Below are 18,003 nucleotides of genomic sequence, written 5' to 3'. Positions count from 1 at the left end.
AGGGGTGATGTAGTGTGCAGTAACTACTTGTAGGGCTGTCAACGAATATTCTATATTGAAATTAATAATAGACTTGTAATTTTTTTTTTTTTAATAATAATAATTCTATTAGATTGTGAAAAAAACAGTCCCCGGTGGGCGGTCGTTAGTGGTTAACATACCATTGTATTCGTTCGGTACACTACACAGCTGTTCGGTACGGTAGGGTACACACTGAAACGATACAGGTTAACCCTTTGTCGTGTGGCAGTGAAAGGGTTAACCCTTTTGGTAGTGTGGTAGTGAAAGGGTTAAGAATGCCCCTGCCCCGTGGAACAGTCCAGGCAGTATTTGTGAACACTCTCTCCTAACGTCAGGAATTTAAGATGTAGCTGGGATGTACAATGTGGTGCTGCTCCACATAGACAATGAATGGAGCTCTGACTTTATGCGGCCATAACATGTATGTGTGTTACGGTTGGGGGTGATGATGAAGGTGAGAACACAGTATGCAGACAAGGACGAAGGAACGGAGGCAGAGATGAGGGGTGATGCTTAAAGAAGGGATGTTTACTAACTCAACCAAACTACCAAAACAAAAGGGAGGCACAGCCGGGCTGGTTCTGGAACAAACACGGACTTATCACGAAAAAACAAAGAGCACCAAACATTGCTAACATAACAAACAGAAGAACAAGCTCACTAGACAGGACAACAAACTCACTTGACAGGACAAAGGCACGATACGGGAACAACGAGGGGACAATGACACCACAATGATCCCAACAACCCACAAGCAATATATACTGACACTAATTAACACAGATTAACAATGGAAAACACCTGGGGGAAGAAGACACTAGAACAAATACAATAAACAACAATAACGGAACAAGGACTAGGCTAATACAACACACAGAATCAAAATACCAACACAAAGAAACCCTAAACAGACAACACTTGTAATATAGACACTAATTGCCACAAAAGAATGTTATTAATATGACCAAGCAGGGTCAATGTTGACTGCAGCTTTTGCAGGTGACCACTAGAGGGCGGTATGACACTGGGGCATTGATTCTCCCAGACCTGAGCAGGTCTGGGATTGTAACAGTACCTCCCCCTCAATGGGGGGCTTCCAGACCCCCGAGAACAGCGTCCGGACACGGGTGAAGCAGGAAGCCGGGACCCCGGAACGAACCCAGAGAGAGGACCCGGAGACCTGGGGCCGGGAGCCCGAGCAAAAAACCCAGGAGGGGCATAGCAGCCAGGGGGGCTGAAAACGGGTGCAGAAGCCCGGAGAGGGGGGGTGGGGATGGGAACAGAGACCCAGAGAGGGGAGCTGGACCCGGGGACCGAGGCCCGATGAGGGGGGGTGGGGAGGGGAACAGAAGCCCAGAGAGGGGAGGCGGGGAGAGAAACAGGGAGCCGGTCAGGGAGCCTGGAGCCAGGGACCGAGGGTAAGGACCCCGGAGCAGGATCCCGGACGAGAGACCCTCCAGCCGCCGGACTAGGGACCGGATCAGGAGAGCCGGAACGGAGGTGCGGCGGCGACGACCCCCGGAGCAGGATCCAGCGCAGACCACGGCGAAGACCACGGCGAGGACCACGGTGAGGACTACGGCGAAGACCACGGCGAAGACCACGGCGAGGACCAGGGCGCCGATCATGGCGTAGGGCTGGACCAGACGGGGAGCCAGGACCAGTCGAGGAGCCGGGAGCCGGTGTAGCAGCCGGACCAGGTGTAGAGGCTGGGCAGGACGTGGAGACCGGACCGGTCTCGGCGGCGAGGCGTGGCGTAGGATCCGGAGATGAGGAGCCTGGAACGGTGACAGCCGGGGCTACGCTGACCGGAACCAGGCTGGCAGCGACGGCCGGATCAGCTGTGGAGGCCTTGTTAGCGGTACTAGCCCCACTCGCCCTCTGAGCCTTGCTAGGCCTCGGAGGTCTGCGAACTGCGGGAGCTAGGCTAACCGTGGGGCCTGAGCCAGCTGTAGGGACTAGGCTACCGGGCGGGACTGTATTAGCTGTGGATTTCTGGTTAGCTTCAAGAACTAGTGTAACTGAGGGGTACAATTCCCTGACTGTATTGTTAGATATGATACTTACTACCACTACCTCTTGTACTTTAGACTCTGGCCACCCAGTACTAGGTATAAATAATTATGATAAACACTCCCACCTGATGAAACGGATCCAACACAAATGTACCAAGTCGAAAGTCTGCGTTTAATAATAATACATAGCAAAAGGTATGTACAACGATCACTTAATTACATTTATGATTTGAAATAGTATGCACTTTTATGGCAAATGAGTATTCGTAGGTAGATCAATATCGAATGTCCAATCTCTGATTGCGCAGGAAGCAAATATACAACCTGGAATATTTAGGGAACAATAGCAATGATACTTGAATGATTATATAGCTGGATACACTAGGGGAAGGTTCCGACTGCTTGTAGGACAGCTGGAGGGGGGGGGTAGAGTCTGGCTGTATCCCGTCTGGCCGAGGGTATCCTGGGAGAGCCCACAGTCGTGCGACCCGGTGCCCAGCGATCCTCGATCCACAGATGAAAGCAGTTGGACTCTCTGTGGCCGGCGTCCTCCGGTCCACGATGGAGAGACGTGAGGCGACCTCGTCGTGTAGAGCGTCTTCTCACCTGTCGTCCTCTCCGGGGGGGGTATTTCCAACACACCGCAGTGTTGGCCTTTATCCATAGAATAATCAAAGTACTCAAAGCATAATCCAAGCCGGGGAAGGCTAGCCGTCGTCGGTAGAATAATCCAATATACAGGTCCACTCGCTCTTTGGCCTGGAGCTCCTCGGGTGCAGCTTCACGTGGGGTCAACCACCCTGGATAAGCGTCCAGCTGATGCCCGAAACGATGGGGGTGCTGATTACTATAGAACTCTTACCGCACGAGGCACTACATATGAATAGACTATTATTAGCTTAATAGAATACGTCCAACTCGACGATATAGTGCCAAATATGACTATTCAAATATTAATATACACGATGTCTCAATGCCGATACTGGGCCGAATTGGCCTTACTGCCCACACGTGGTTCGCGGGGAGGCTTTTGCGTCTGTCACTCTGTTGGAGGGTAAGGAACTGGACTAAAAGAAAGCTCTACTTTAATAGCGCAGTATATATACGCACTATGAACAAATAGTACCATTAGTGGTGCGGTAGACATATTCCTACGCGGAACTAGGACTTGTCCATACATGTTGAGCGGTACGATTGAACCTGGTCTGAGGGGTATGGCGACCTGGCACCAAGGTCTCGTCCAATGGTAGAATGGAGACTATTATGGGATGTTCAGTAGACTAGAAGGGATATTCAATGCATATTGTACAAGGAATATACAAGGGATATCAGGGGATATACAAATACAATTAAATATATATATATAAATAAATATATATATTCGGTTTAATCTGATCCTTCAGAACAGCCGCCCCCTAATTGGTCCCAACCCAATTAGTTAAGCAGAGACAGATTAACCGCACTGTCTACCACTCAAGGGTTCGCTGTAAGGGTCAGTCAACTCACAAAGTCATAGGGTCATGGTCATCATCGATTGTGTCTGGGAGTCGGGGCAGTTCTATGAGCCTCGCCACAGGACGGGTGTAAATGCGCCCCTGGACGAGTACTTCAGCTGCTCGGACCTTGCCATCGGCACCGGTGATCACTTTGCTTACGCGGCCAGCCGGCCACATAGCTCTGGGTAGTGACTGGTCAATAATCATGACGACTGTTCCTTCCGTCAAATTGTCTCTCTCTTTTACCCACTTCTGGCGGGTCTGTAGAGACGGTAGGTAGTGCAGTAGGAAACTGCTCCAAAACTTGTCGGCTAATACTTGGCTGTACCTCCACATTCGTCGGCCGTTCGCTTCTTCAGGCCGGTACATTATCTGGGGTAACGCGGGATCTAGCCGCCCCATCAGGAGGGTGTTGGGGGTGACTGGGTCGACATCTGCTACATCACTGGAGACGTAACCGAGGGGCTTTGAGTTCAATACTCCCTCAATCTCCGTGAGGACTGTCATTAGGACTTCTTCCGCCACAGTCTGGGCCCCAAGTACTGCGTACAGGGCTGTCTTTATAGAACGTACTTCTCGTTCCCAAGTTCCACCGAAGTGGGGTGCGTTTGGGGGGTTGAATTGGAAGTCAATCTGGGCTGGAGCGAGGTGGGTCTTAAGTTCTGGGCCCATAGCTTGGAAGCTCTCCCTCAGCTCTCTTTCTCCGCCTTTGAAGTTTGTCCCGTGATCGGACAATAATGTAGACGGTTTTCCTTTCCGTGATGTGAATCTTCGGAAGGCCATAAGGAATGAGTCTGCGCTCATGGTCGGAAGGAGCTCAATATGTATCGCTCTGGTGGTCATGCATTTGAATACAATACCCCACCGCTTCTCGGTGCCTCTTCCTTTCTTTATGTGCAGCGGGCCAAAACAGTCCATGCCTGTTGAGTGGAATGGCTTGTCGCCGAGTCGGAGGCGACATGGAGGTAGGTCAGCCATCCGTGGTATGCTGGGCTGCGCGCGCCACTTTCGGCAGTCTAGACAGGTTCGCTGGAAGCGTCGCACCGCCTCTCTTCCTTGAAGTATCCAGTAACGACGTCTGATTTCCGCGAAGACTCTCTCTGCTCCTGCGTGGTGTACATCCTCGTCGTATTTCTTTATAATCAGCTCTGTGACCTTGTGTCGGCTGTTCAATACGATCGGGTACTTAATGTCATCCGGTAAATTGGGGGCTCTCCGCAGGCGACCACCCACTCTGATGAGGGTATGTGTGTCACTCTCGGGGGCCAGATGAATCAATCTGCTGTCTGATGGGACGGGCTTTCCTCCCTGTAGACAGTCTAGTTCATCGGGGAACGAGTCTCTCTGGGCTCGTTGCAGTAGAAGCAGTTCTGCTTCCTCGTAGTCAGCTGCTGACATATCAGCGGGGGACTTAATCTCTGGGTGGTGCCGCAGGAATGTCCGTTGCTGCGCACTCTCTATGGTAATGCAATCGTCTATGTTGGGGTCTGCGGAGACAACAGTGCTCAATCCACAGAACATGGGTTTCTTATTCTCAGCCTCCTCGTCACTTGCTTCCCTCGGGGTGGGCGTGGGCCAATCTCCTTCCGGGAGCTTGAGGAATGCTGGTCCGTCACTGTAGATGTTATGATGGGTTAAGTCATCTAGGGACATTCCCCGGGTGATGACGTCAGCTGGGTTGTGTTTTGTATCAACATAGCGCCAGTTTGCTTCTCCGGTTAACTCTCCGGTTAACTCTTGAATCTCAGTGACTCTGACTCCCACGAAGACTTTATATTTGCATGAATCCGATTTGATCCAGGCGAGTACTGTCGTGGAATCTGACCACAGGATTGTTCTATGCACCGGAATGGTGAGCTCACGTTGGATGAGCGTGGCTAGATGCGCTCCTGCGAGGGCTGCGCAGAGCTCTAGACGTGGGATAGACTGTTGCTTGCGTGGGGCTATTCTCGAGCGGGCGAGGATGAATGCTGTGTAGATCTCTCCCCCCTCTTCTTGGGCCCGCAAGTAGGCTACTGATCCGTAGGCGACCTCGGAGGCGTCACTGAAGACGTGTAAATCCATTTTACATGTCTCTGGCCTCACCGTGGGTGGGAAGTAGCTTCGGCGTATATTAACGCCTGGGAGTGAGTGGAGTTCCATCTCCCACTCTCTCCAGGTGGATGCAAGGTGTGCGGGAATGGGGTCGTCCCAGCCCTGGTCCTTGTCCCACAATGCTCGTACAATCATCTTTGCCCTGGTGGTGTACGGTAGTATACATCCTAACGGGTCATATTGTCGGGCGAGTGTTCTGTACACACTCCGTCTGGTGGTCGGTATTGCCGTCGACCTTCCCTGCTCCGTGGTCAGGGGTTTGTGTCTATAGTGGAGCGAATCTGTTTTGAAGCGCCACACTAGTCCTAGTGTCATCTCTTGGGCTTCTCCTGGGATTGTGGCCATCCAGGTCTCGCTGCTCGCTGCCTTGTCCGCGGAGGAGAGGCTGCGCAGTACGTGCGGATCGCTGCTGGCCCACTGCCTGAGATCAAAGCCGCCTTTGATCAGAGAGGCGCGGAGTTTAAGTAGGAGAGCCTCGGCTTCTTCCTGGGTCGAAACGCTTTGTAGACAGTTATCTACGTAGAAGCTGTTCTTCACACTGTGTCGGACCTCTTCGTCCGCTGCTGGGTCCTCTGCGACATGTCTCTGTAGTGCAAATGTAGCACAGCATGGGCTGCATGTAGTTCCGAAAGGGAGGACTTCCCATTGGTAGATGGCTGGGTGCTCATCTCCTGGCCTCTCTCTCCATAGGAACCGCAACAGGGGCTTGTCCTCCTCTACTAATCTCACCTGCAGGAACATCCCTTTGATATCCCCGCTGATAGCCACCTTGTCCTGGCGGAAGCGGAGTAGTACGCCTAGTAGGGAGGGGCCGAGTGTAGGACCGGGCAATAGCTCTTTATTCAGATTTTGGGATCCGATCTGGTAGCTGCAGTTAAACACGATGCGGTCTTTGCCGTTGTGATGAACCTTGTGGTGGGGCACGTACCACGATTCAGTCGTCTGGTCGGCCTCTTTAATGTCAATCTTTGTGACGTGTCCCGCTGTGATGAGCTTCTCAATCTCAGCGCGGTATACACTTTCTTGGGCGGGGTCCTTGGCTAAGCGCCGCTCTGTGTTTAGTAGGTACCGCTCTGTGGCGTCTTTCTTTGCGTGAAAGGTAGGCATCCCTTCCCGCCGCAGGAGTGGCGTGGCGTATCTCAACACGCCGCTGACTGGGACTCTCTTTGTTCCCGTCTCGAGGAGGTTAATGGCGTAGATGTCGTCTTTAGAGCGAATGTCTTTCTTTTCGTTCTTAAAGGGCATTTGTTCTAAGGTCCATAGCCTCTCTACATGCTGCAGGAGTGCGGTGTCTCCCTCTGTGACTCGGGAGTGGAGACAGCTAGTGGCTGTGGTTCGGTTGAGAGATTTGGCGAGTGGGCCTTGGAGAGTCCATCCTAGGCGGGTCTCGACTGCTGCAGGACAGCCTCTGGGTCCGGTATGAACCCGGTCTATCGGGACAATGAGGTCTGCATGGTCGGAGCCTATCAACAGTGTCGGGGTAGCACCGTCTATGAGTGGGATCGGTAGCTTGCGTAGATGTACATATTTCTCCATCAGCTTGGCTACGGGGTATGTGTACCGCGACAGTCCTATTTCTTGGCTGGTGAAAGCGTCTGTAATCCTGTACCGTCGCTCGGGCTGGCCGCTTGCTGCGATAGAGAATGAGACATTCTCGCCCTTTATCGTTTTCAAATCTCTTCTTATTGTCCGAATTGTCATTTGGTTTTCGCTCCCCCGCAGCCCTAGCTGGGCCGCAGCGGACGCGAGCAGAAGGGTCTTCTCTGACCCGTCATCAAGGACGGCGTAAGTGTCCATGACTTTATTCTGGTAGCTCAATGTCACACGGACTACCTTTAAGAGCACTCTGGCTCCGCTGCTGCTGGCGGGGTCGATGTACATGACGCTTGCTTTGCTGCTTGATGGTGCGGGTGGAGGCCGCCGTCTGTTACTGTCGTGGAGTATGTCCAGATGGGCTCCATCGCACCGACTGCACTTTTTCTTTAAGCGGCATTCGGCTGCCATGTGTGATCGCGCACAGCGAAAACAGCGTCTGTTGGACTTTATCCATTGACTCGCTTCCTCCGCATTCATCTTGGGGAATGAGTCACATTGTGACAGCCAGTGTTCTTTCTCACAGTAGGGGCACACTATCTTCCACTTCTCCTTTCTTGAGGGGGTGCTGTGGCTCCTACTGCTTGGCACTGACTCCGATTGGTGCATGACAGTCACCGATCTTCTTCCATCATTTAGTCTCCTGGTTCCTTCTCTGGAGCCAGGGGTGCTCCGTCCGAATGTATCTAGCCGTAAGCTGCTGACTTCTCTCGCCAGGAAGTCGGCTAGATCGAGGAGGTTCGGTTCGGGGCCATTAGGGTCTCGGTGGTCTCTCTGCCGCCTAAAGCGCTCCTGTCGGGCGGGCGGTAGCTTCTCCAAGATCCTCTCTACATTTGAGTTGGCGTATAGTTCATGCCTACCCTTTTCCCTCTGCGCTCCCAGCATCCCTACTAGGGACTGCACTCTGATGGACAGGTCGTCCAGTGCTCGATTGTCTGTTGCTGGGGGTAGGCGGTCGATGTGCCTGATCTCCTGGATCACGTAATCCCATATACGTCCATATCTCTGGTCCAACGCTACCAGCGCTGCGGTGTATGGGGTCGTGGAAGTGGCGTAGGCGAGCGCTATGTTGTGCGCGCGGGGTACCTTTAAATGCTTCAGTAGTATCGCGTATTTATGGCGTTCATCAATGACATCCACCAACATTGTCTCCAGACACATGCGGAGCTCCGTATACTGGGCCCGGTTCTCCTGGGTGAAGTCTGGTACCATAGGTGTGCCAATGTATGACGCGGATTGTTGATACATCGGCGAGCGTTGGGGGAGAGGCCTCCTAGGCGAGTCTCCTCCTGCTCCTTGGCGTGGGCTGGTACCGGCTGTGTACCATGGCCCGCTGGTCCAGGTGCTGTTCCTCAGTGCGGGTCGTGCGTCGTGCTCACCCGTGAATAGCGTCGGGGGTCTGTAGCGCAGCTCCGCGGGGGTATAGCCTGGGCTGTACTGGACCTCCTGGTCCGGTAGAGTACTGTGCTGTCGTCGGGCGTGGTTCTCCTCCTCTTCCTCTTCGTCTTCCGTTAGGTCATCCAGGGCCTGTAGTCTCTGATTTAGCTTCTCCGCAGTGTATGCTGCTCCTTCCCGGTGGCTGGGTCTCGCTTGGACCGGTTGGGGAAGGGGGTCTGCGGGGGGTATAAACCTCGTCTGTTGGTCAAGTTCAGGGTCGCTTACTCGGCTAGGGGATGCCGCCCTGGAGTGATGTCTAGACGAGTTCCTGGAGCCTCTGGTGGAGGGAGGGGGTGTTGTCCTTCTGATCAGCTGTTCTATTAGTTGCGCTTGTGCTCTGTCGCGCTCGGCTTCGCGCTTGGTGAGATCCGATTCTCTCTGGGCACCGGTGGCGGCGCGCTGGGCGTCGGCCCGGTCTCTTGCCATATTCTCTTCCATCTGAATGCGTCTTATTTCCAGGCGTATGTGCTCTTCTTCGCTCCGTTGCTGTATCTGCAATCGATCGCGTTCACCCTGGAGTCTATCGCGTTCAGTAGAGGCTTTCAGGCTGACGAGGAATGCCTGCTGTAGTGTCCTCTCTGCCTCGCTGGGAGAAGACGGTTGTATAGGGGAGCCGTCCCTTGGGGTACTCCGTGCGGAGTCTTGGAGCTCTATCTCCACGGTGCTCTCCTCATCTTCTTCCGTGCCGAGTTCTCTCTCGGTAGTGTTGTCTTCCTCCCGGGACTCGTCGGGGACTACTTCTTCGGTATTGGCGGGGTGTAAAGTCATGTCTGGTTCCCCCTGGTCCCCACCGTGAGCTGGGTCAGTTACGTTAGAACCCATAGGGGCCTCTATGGTCGGGGTAGCCTGGTCGTTAGGGTTAGACATAATTTTACTTTCTAGTTTTACCGCGTTTACTGTTGGTAGAAGACTAGGTTGTTGACTGACAGCGTAAGCCTCTAGGTACTGAGGGAGCTGTCGTTTGCGCCGCGGGCGTTGTTGGTTAGGAGGATCGTTTCGTGGAGTGTTCATCATAGGCCATTTTAATATTAATAACACTATATTAATATTACACTGATTACCCTCCGGCTCGAAGGACCAATTGTAACTGAGGGGTACAATTCCCTGACTGTATTGTTAGATATGATACTTACTACCACTACCTCTTGTACTTTAGACTCTGGCCACCCAGTACTAGGTATAAATAATTATGATAAACACTCCCACCTGATGAAACGGATCCAACACAAATGTACCAAGTCGAAAGTCTGCGTTTAATAATAATACATAGCAAAAGGTATGTACAACGATCACTTAATTACATTTATGATTTGAAATAGTATGCACTTTTATGGCAAATGAGTATTCGTAGGTAGATCAATATCGAATGTCCAATCTCTGATTGCGCAGGAAGCAAATATATAACCTGGAATATTTAGGGAACAATAGCAATGATACTTGAATGATTATATAGCTGGATACACTAGGGGAAGGTTCCGACTGCTTGTAGGACAGCTGGAGGGGGGGGGGTAGAGTCTGGCTGTATCCCGTCTGGCCGAGGGTATCCTGGGAGAGCCCACAGTCGTGCGACCCGGTGCCCAGCGATCCTCGATCCACAGATGAAAGCAGTTGGACTCTCTGTGGCCGGCGTCCTCCGGTCCACGATGGAGAGACGTGAGGCGACCTCGTCGTGTAGAGCGTCTTCTCACCTGTCGTCCTCTCCGGGGGGGGTATTTCCAACACACCGCAGTGTTGGCCTTTATCCATAGAATAATCAAAGTACTCAAAGCATAATCCAAGCCGGGGAAGGCTAGCCGTCGTCGGTAGAATAATCCAATATACAGGTCCACTCGCTCTTTGGCCTGGAGCTCCTCGGGTGCAGCTTCACGTGGGGTCAACCACCCTGGATAAGCGTCCAGCTGATGCCCGAAACGATGGGGGTGCTGATTACTATAGAACTCTTACCGCACGAGGCACTACATATGAATAGACTATTATTAGCTTAATAGAATACGTCCAACTCGACGATATAGTGCCAAATATGACTATTCAAATATTAATATACACGATGTCTCAATGCCGATACTGGGCCGAATTGGCCTTACTGCCCACACGTGGTTCGCGGGGAGGCTTTTGCGTCTGTCACTCTGTTGGAGGGTAAGGAACTGGACTAAAAGAAAGCTCTACTTTAATAGCGCAGTATATATACGCACTATGAACAAATAGTACCATTAGTGGTGCGGTAGACATATTCCTACGCGGAACTAGGACTTGTCCATACATGTTGAGCGGTACGATTGAACCTGGTCTGAGGGGTATGGCGACCTGGCACCAAGGTCTCGTCCAATGGTAGAATGGAGACTATTATGGGATGTTCAGTAGACTAGAAGGGATATTCAATGCATATTGTACAAGGAATATACAAGGGATATCAGGGGATATACAAATACAATTAAATATATATATATAAATAAATATATATATTCGGTTTAATCTGATCCTTCAGAACAACTAGGCTGACCATGAACCTTGAGCCTAAGCTAGCAGTGGGGACTGTGCTATTTGGGAGGCCTGGTTAGCTGCGGGGCTAAGCTAACGGGCGGAACTGTGCTAGCTGTGGACGTCTGGTTAGCCTCAGGAACTAGGCTGACTGTGAACCTTGAGCCTAAGCTAGCAGTGGGGACTGTGCTAGCTGGGGAAGCCTGGTTAGCTGCGGGGGCTAAGCTAATGGGCGGAACTGTGCTAGCTGTGGACGTCTGGTTAGCTGTAGGAGCTAAGCTAACGGGCGAGGCGGTGCTAGCTGTGGACGTCTGGTTAGCTGCGGGGGCTAAGCTAACGGGCGGAACTGTGCTAGCTGTGGACGTCTGGTTAGCTTCAGGAACTAGGCTGATCGTGAATCTGGAGCCTAAGCTAGCAGTGGGACTGTGCTAGCTGGGGAAGCCTGGCTAACTGCGGAGGCTAAGCTAGCAGACGGGGTTGTGCTAACTGTGGACGTCTGGTTAGCTGCAAGAGCTCATTGATTCTCCCAGACCTGAGCAGGTCTGGGATTGTACAATGTGTGAGCTCTTACACCTAAATGCGGCTCATAGCATTGCTAGAAGGTCTCAGACATGTATGAAGAAGCATCCTAATTAGGGATGTTTGATATTGGCTTTTTTACTGATATCCGATATACCGATATTGTCCAACTCTTAATTTCCGATACCGATATCAACCGATACCGATATATGCTGGGTCCCCCCCCCCTTTTCACAATAAATAAAATAAGAATTTGTTCTTACTTGCTTGCCTCGGTAAATAAAAGTTAAATAAATGTAAAAAATATATATATATATACCGATATTTTCCGATATTACATTTTAATGCCAATATCGGCCGATAATATCGGTAGGCCGATAATATCGGACATCCTTAATCCTAACATGCAACCACCTTGTACAACTTGTAATGATTTTTTATCAGTTGACCAATTCACAATGGAGCACCCAAGAAGACATTTCAACTCGCTTTCCTTGTTTGACATACCTGTCTTATAAGCCCAGCCCTGGTCTAGTTAACTCCGTCGTCTCATTGGCCTTTGGTGTGATTGACAGTCGACTTCACCTCAGTGGACACACGCAGCAGTGAGAGGGAGGCGGCCACCTACAGCCGTATGCACAACATCACCTCGTCCTATCAGGGCTCAGATATCTACCAGAGCATGCTGGGAAGGGTGGAGCGGAGCCTGCAGAGGGCAGACAAACCAGCCATCCCTTTCAAAAGCAAAGAGTCACCCAGCGGAGTGGCCAAGCTGGGAGTGCTGCTCAGGTCAGTGTTCAGACCACCCACACTGAGTCAGGAGCACAACCCTACTAGCTAACCAACCATAACCATAACTCCTCCTACAAGCGAATCAACCATAACCTCTCCTACAAGCTAATCAACCCTAACTCCTCCTACAAGCTAATCAACCCTAACTCCTCCTACAAGCTAATCAACCCTAACTCCTCCTACAAGCTAATCAACCCTAACTCCTCCTACAAGCTAATCAACCTTAACAACTCCTACAAGCGAATCAACCTTAACCTGAACTCCTCCTACAAGCTAATCAACCATAACCCCTCATATAAGCTAATCAACCCTAACCCTAACCCCACCTACAAGATAATCAACAATAACTCCTCCTATAAGCTAATCAACCATAACCCTAACTCCTCCTACAAGCTAATCAACCATAACTCCTCCTACAAGCTAATCAACCATAACCCTAACTCCTCCTACAAGCTAATCAACCATAACTCCTCCTATAAGCTAATCAACCATAACCCTAACTCCTCCTACAAGCTAATCAACCTTAACCATAACTCCTCCTACAAGCTAATCAACCATAACCCTAACTCCTCCTACAAGCTAATCAACAATAACTCCTCCTACAAGCTAATCAACAATAACTCCTCCTACAAGCTAATCAACCATAACTCCTCCTACAAGCTAATCAACCATAACCATAACTCCTCCTACAAGCTAATCAACAATAACTCCTCCTACAAGCTAATCAACAATAACTCCTCCTACAAGCTAATCAACCATAACTCCTCCTACAAGCTAATCAACACTAACGCTAACTCCTCCTACAAGCTAATCAACACTAACCATAACCCCTCCTACAAGCTAATCAACCTTAACCATAACCCCTCCTACAAGCTAATCAACACTAACGCTAACTCCTCCTACAAGTTAATCAACCTTAACTCCTCCTACAAGCTAATCAACCCTAACCCTAACCCCTCCTACAAGCTAATCAACACTAACTCCTCCTACAAGCTAATCAACCCTAACACTAACCCCTCCTACAAGCTAATCAACCATAACACTAACCCATCCTACAAGCTAATCAACCCTAACCCTAACCCCTCCTACAAGCTAATCAACCCTAACACTAGCCCCTCCTACAAGCTAATCAACCCTAACCATAACCCCTCCTACAAGCTAATCAACCCTAACACTAACCCCTCCTACAAGCTAATCAACCCTAACCCCTCCTACAAGCTAATCAACCCAAAACCCTACACTTTAAAAAAATAGTGTAAAAGGAAATAAATAAATGTATCTCAGCAAATGGATACATGGATAATCAAAATAATCAAGATAATCAAGAATCTCTAATGCATTTGTTGGCAGTAATGTTAACATCAAAGATTTTAAGGTTTTAAAATCATACAGTGACAAGGGTTGGAGGGGGGGGGTGACAAGAAGGGGAAGGGGGCCCAAAATCGATTCAAATCTGCGTGTTTCTGTGTGTGCCCATATGTGTATGTTTGTGACTGTGTGTGTTTGTGTGTCTATGTGTGTTTACATGCATGTATGTGTGTGTGTGTGTGTGTGTGTGTGTGTGTGTGTGTGTGTGTGTGTGTGTGTGTGTGTGTGTCTGTGTGTGTGTGTGTGTGTGTGTGTGTGTGTGTGTGTGTGTGTGTGTGTGTGTGTGTCTGTGTCTGTGTCTGTGTCTGTGTCTGTGTCTGTGTGTGTGTGTGTGTGTGTGTGTGTGTGTGTGTGTGTGTGTGTTTATGTGTGTTTGTGTGTATGTGTGTGTGTGTGTGTGTGTGTGTCTGTCTGTGTGTGTGTGTGTGTGTGTGTGTGTGTGCGTGCGTGCGTGCGTGCAGGAGGACAGTACGGAACCTCTCCCGGGACAGGATTGGGGTTCTGATGCGTCTGTTTCAGAACCTGATCTACGGACTCTTCGTGGCGTTCTTCGTCATGCACCTGAACCACGACGTGGCGAAGGGCGCCGTGCAGGACCGCATCGGCATCATCTACCAGTCCGTCGCCGCGTCGCCCTACACCGGCATGCTCAACGCCGTGGCCCTCTGTGAGTGTTCAGCCAATCAGAGCACGGATACAGTGATGCCTACTAGGGATGGTCGATATTGCCTTTTTTACCGATATCCGATATACCGATATTGTCCAACTCTTAATTTTGCCGATACCGATATCAACCGATACCGATATATGCAGGGTTTCCCCCCCAAAAAACACAACATTATGCATACTTTTCACAATAAATAAAATAAGAATTTGTTCTTACTTGCTTGCCTGGGTAAATAAAGGTTAAATAAATGTAAAAACCGATCATTTCCGATATTACATTTGAATGCCAATATCGGCCGATAATATCGGACATCCCTAATGCCTACCATCTTCCTGGACTTTTACTTTTAATAAAACAACATTGTTCAATATTACACTTACTGTATACTTACTGTATATTTTTACTGTATGTTTTATATTAGATTGTATATACATAACATAGGAAATGTAAATCCCCGGGCCGTATTTTATTATTATTATTTTATTCTCTTAGGCTTATTTTATTCTTTATTCTTAGGCTATTTTCTTTTTAAATTCTTATTCATGACTTTGTTTTGTCTACCTAAATGTTTACTGTGAGCGATTTGTAGTGCCAAATTTCCCCACTAACCCTTTCACTGCCGCACTACCAAAACGGTTAACCCTTTCACTGCGACAATACACAGAAGGTTAACCCTTCCACTGCCACACAACAGCCGGTTAACCCTTTCACTGCCACACGACAGAAGGTTAACCCTTTACTATCACAACCGTCGGTTGTGTGCACGTGTCTTAGTTCTGATGTGCTGTGTGCACGTGTCAGAGTTCTGATGTGCTGTGTGCACGTGTCAGAGTTCTGATGTGCTGTGTGCACGTGTCAGAGTTCTGATGTGCTGTGTGCACGTGTCAGAGTTCTGATGTGCTGTGTGCACGTGTCAGAGTTCTGATGTGCTGTGTGCACGTGTCAGAGTTCTGATGTGCTGTGTGCACGTGTCAGAGTTCTGATGTGCTGTGTGTGCACGTGTCAGAGTTCTGATGTGCTGTGTGTGCACGTGTCAGAGTTCTGATGTGCTGTGTGTGTTGTATTATACATTGTATTATATATCTTACTCTGTGTTCTAAGTACAAGGTGGCACGTTACCCTCCAGGCCACAGTCTCTCACTCTGCCCACCATCACACCTGCCTGTTCCCTCTACTGAGCTGAATCCATAGATTAGACACTAATATACCATAGATGTCAAGGGTTCCAGTACTCTGGACACTTATATCCACACACTGGCTGAAGAAGTCCACCATCTCTCCCACTACATAACGGGATGGAATTTTCCCCTAGTTGTCACCACTATAATCTAAAAGCTTTAGGGCTCTGGCTATCACAGCAGAAGTTGTTACTGATAAGGATTGTGATAAACCACTTACTGAATGTGAGTGGGCACTTAAAGATTAGAGCTGTTATGTGTAGTATATTTACAGTCCCTGAACCTTGTAGATAGGAACTGATTGATAGATGGATCAGGTGTGGATGTGTTTTTACTACAGCGATGAATCCTCCAGAAGTGAGTCTGAATTATCACACAAAAGCACCTTAAGTATAATAAGATGCACACACTTATTACCAGTGAGGCCACAGAATACTTGGTGTGTCTGTTATAACGGTTGTTGTAAAAAATAATCTGATTACTGATGACTGATTACTCCTTTAAAAAGTAATCTAGTTACTTTACTGATTATTTGATTATCAAAGTAACTTAGTTACTTTGAAAGTAACTAGGTTAAGGGCGGCTAAGTGGCGCAGTGGGCAAGGCGCTCGCCACTAACGCAGGATATGCTGGGTTCGAGCCCAGCTCTCTGCATTGCTTCCGGCTTGGCTGGTCGTTCATACTAACACAATTGGCAGTGTTAGGGGTGGGTGGGGATTGGACGTTGTGGACAGCGACTCCTACAGGTCGGTTGGTGCGCCTGTACAGCAGAATCAGGAAGCAACGGGGGCAGCGTGAGCCTCCCACGCGTTACTCCTCGCCGCTGAGAGATCGCGCTTGTAACTGAGGGGTTACAAAACCCTGACTGTATTAAAGATTGTGATAGATTAAACCACTACTACATATTATTATTATTACTTGCCAGACAGTACAGTTAAATATGGCAGACACTCAGAATAGATGGCACGGTGACAAGGAGATATCATTTACAGTATTTATTATTATGCAGCCAATATACAAATGGGAATGACTTGGTCGCTCTTTTATGGCGAATGATATTAGAAAGTCAGCAAGTAGCAAAGTCAGTGGGAATGAATAATTCCTAGGCTAGGTATACTAGACCAAACGCTGCCTGGCGTGGGATGGCAATATAGGGGGGCAAACGAGGGTACCGCTGGAGACAGGTGATATCCTCCCAGAGTTGTAAGCTCCAGAGGAAGGAAGAAGGTACGGATACTCAGGCTGTTCACTTGAAGAAAAGGGGTTCTCATACGGATCCGGTCTTTATAATCCAAGTGCTCAGTAGCAAGGTAATAGCTGTAATCCAATGCCCGATAGCAATGATGATAGCCAGCCAGCTTCGTCCCCGAAGCTAGCCCGAGGTAAGATCTTCAAGGTAGTTAAATCCAAACGACGAGGGTATTAACGATGCTCTTCTCCACGGTACTACGTTTCCACAATCACTATAATCCAACCAATAATGGTTCTACAATATCGCAGCGGTAGGTTCCAATGCGCACATGTCCAATAGTTCTGCGACTAGGTCCTCCTCGTGTGCTGGCACTAATTACTAAGTCCACACACACTTGCTAAGGTTCACGCTAGTTACTAAACGAACAAACTGCTTGTTAATGCTGCACACCGAACGAACTGCTGTAATACGATTCACACTAAATGACTCTTTACTTCACATTAAGTTAGGTCGAACTTGACTCTGCTATACGCTAGGTGCAGCTACTGCTGTTGCATTACTCCGGACGAACTTCACGTTACTGCATTAGATACTGCATAGGGACTACACGTTACTGCATAGGGACCCTGGTGGAAACAAGACGAAAGTCTTTCTCTGGTCTGCATCCCCTTAACAATTGTATGTATTGAGATGTACTGTACTGTACCCATTCTGCAATCTGTTAATAAACTTTTCAATCAATCAATCAATCAGATCGAACCGGTACGAACTTCACCGAACTGCATTAGGTTGAACTTCACCGTTGTACTGACGAACGAACCAACCGCTTACTTCACCGAACTGCTACTTAGACGAACTGCTACTGTTCGCGCCTTCCACGATATATATACTTAGAGGGCTTTCTAGTGCCCAGCCTCAGCTCTTGTCTGGAATCAATGCGCTGGCACCAGGCATGTCCCAACTTGTCCAGACTCGCCTTTGAACCTGTCTCAGGGGCGCGGTCCTTGGCGCAGCCAACGTCAAGGGCATTATCCAATGAGGAAAGCGAATAGTGCTATGATTCAAACGAAGGCTTAAAGGGATATATCTTATATATATAAATAATATACAAGTTATATAAAACAATAAAACGTAGATTCTCAATGTTAATCTG

The 18,003-nt window shown here is 49.2% G+C and overlaps 1 protein-coding gene across 1 annotated transcript in view; it reads left to right on the top strand.

Moving 5' to 3' along the window:
* abcg5 (ATP-binding cassette, sub-family G (WHITE), member 5) overlaps nucleotides 1-18,003 on the top strand; it is a gene marked incomplete at both ends in the record, with an annotated part of 92,134 nt that overhangs the window by 50,839 nt on the left and 23,292 nt on the right. The window contains 2 exons of the mRNA XM_084321821.1: nucleotides 12,229-12,442; nucleotides 14,275-14,480. Coding sequence (XP_084177947.1) covers nucleotides 12,229-12,442; nucleotides 14,275-14,480 — 420 coding nt within the window. The remainder of the gene's footprint in view (nucleotides 1-12,228; nucleotides 12,443-14,274; nucleotides 14,481-18,003) is intronic.

This window comes from Notolepis coatsorum (assembly GCF_963971535.1).
Source record: "Notolepis coatsorum genome assembly, chromosome: 9".
NCBI classification, from domain to species: domain Eukaryota; kingdom Metazoa; phylum Chordata; class Actinopteri; order Aulopiformes; family Paralepididae; genus Notolepis; species Notolepis coatsorum.
This window is presented reverse-complemented; position numbering and strand designations above follow the sequence as displayed.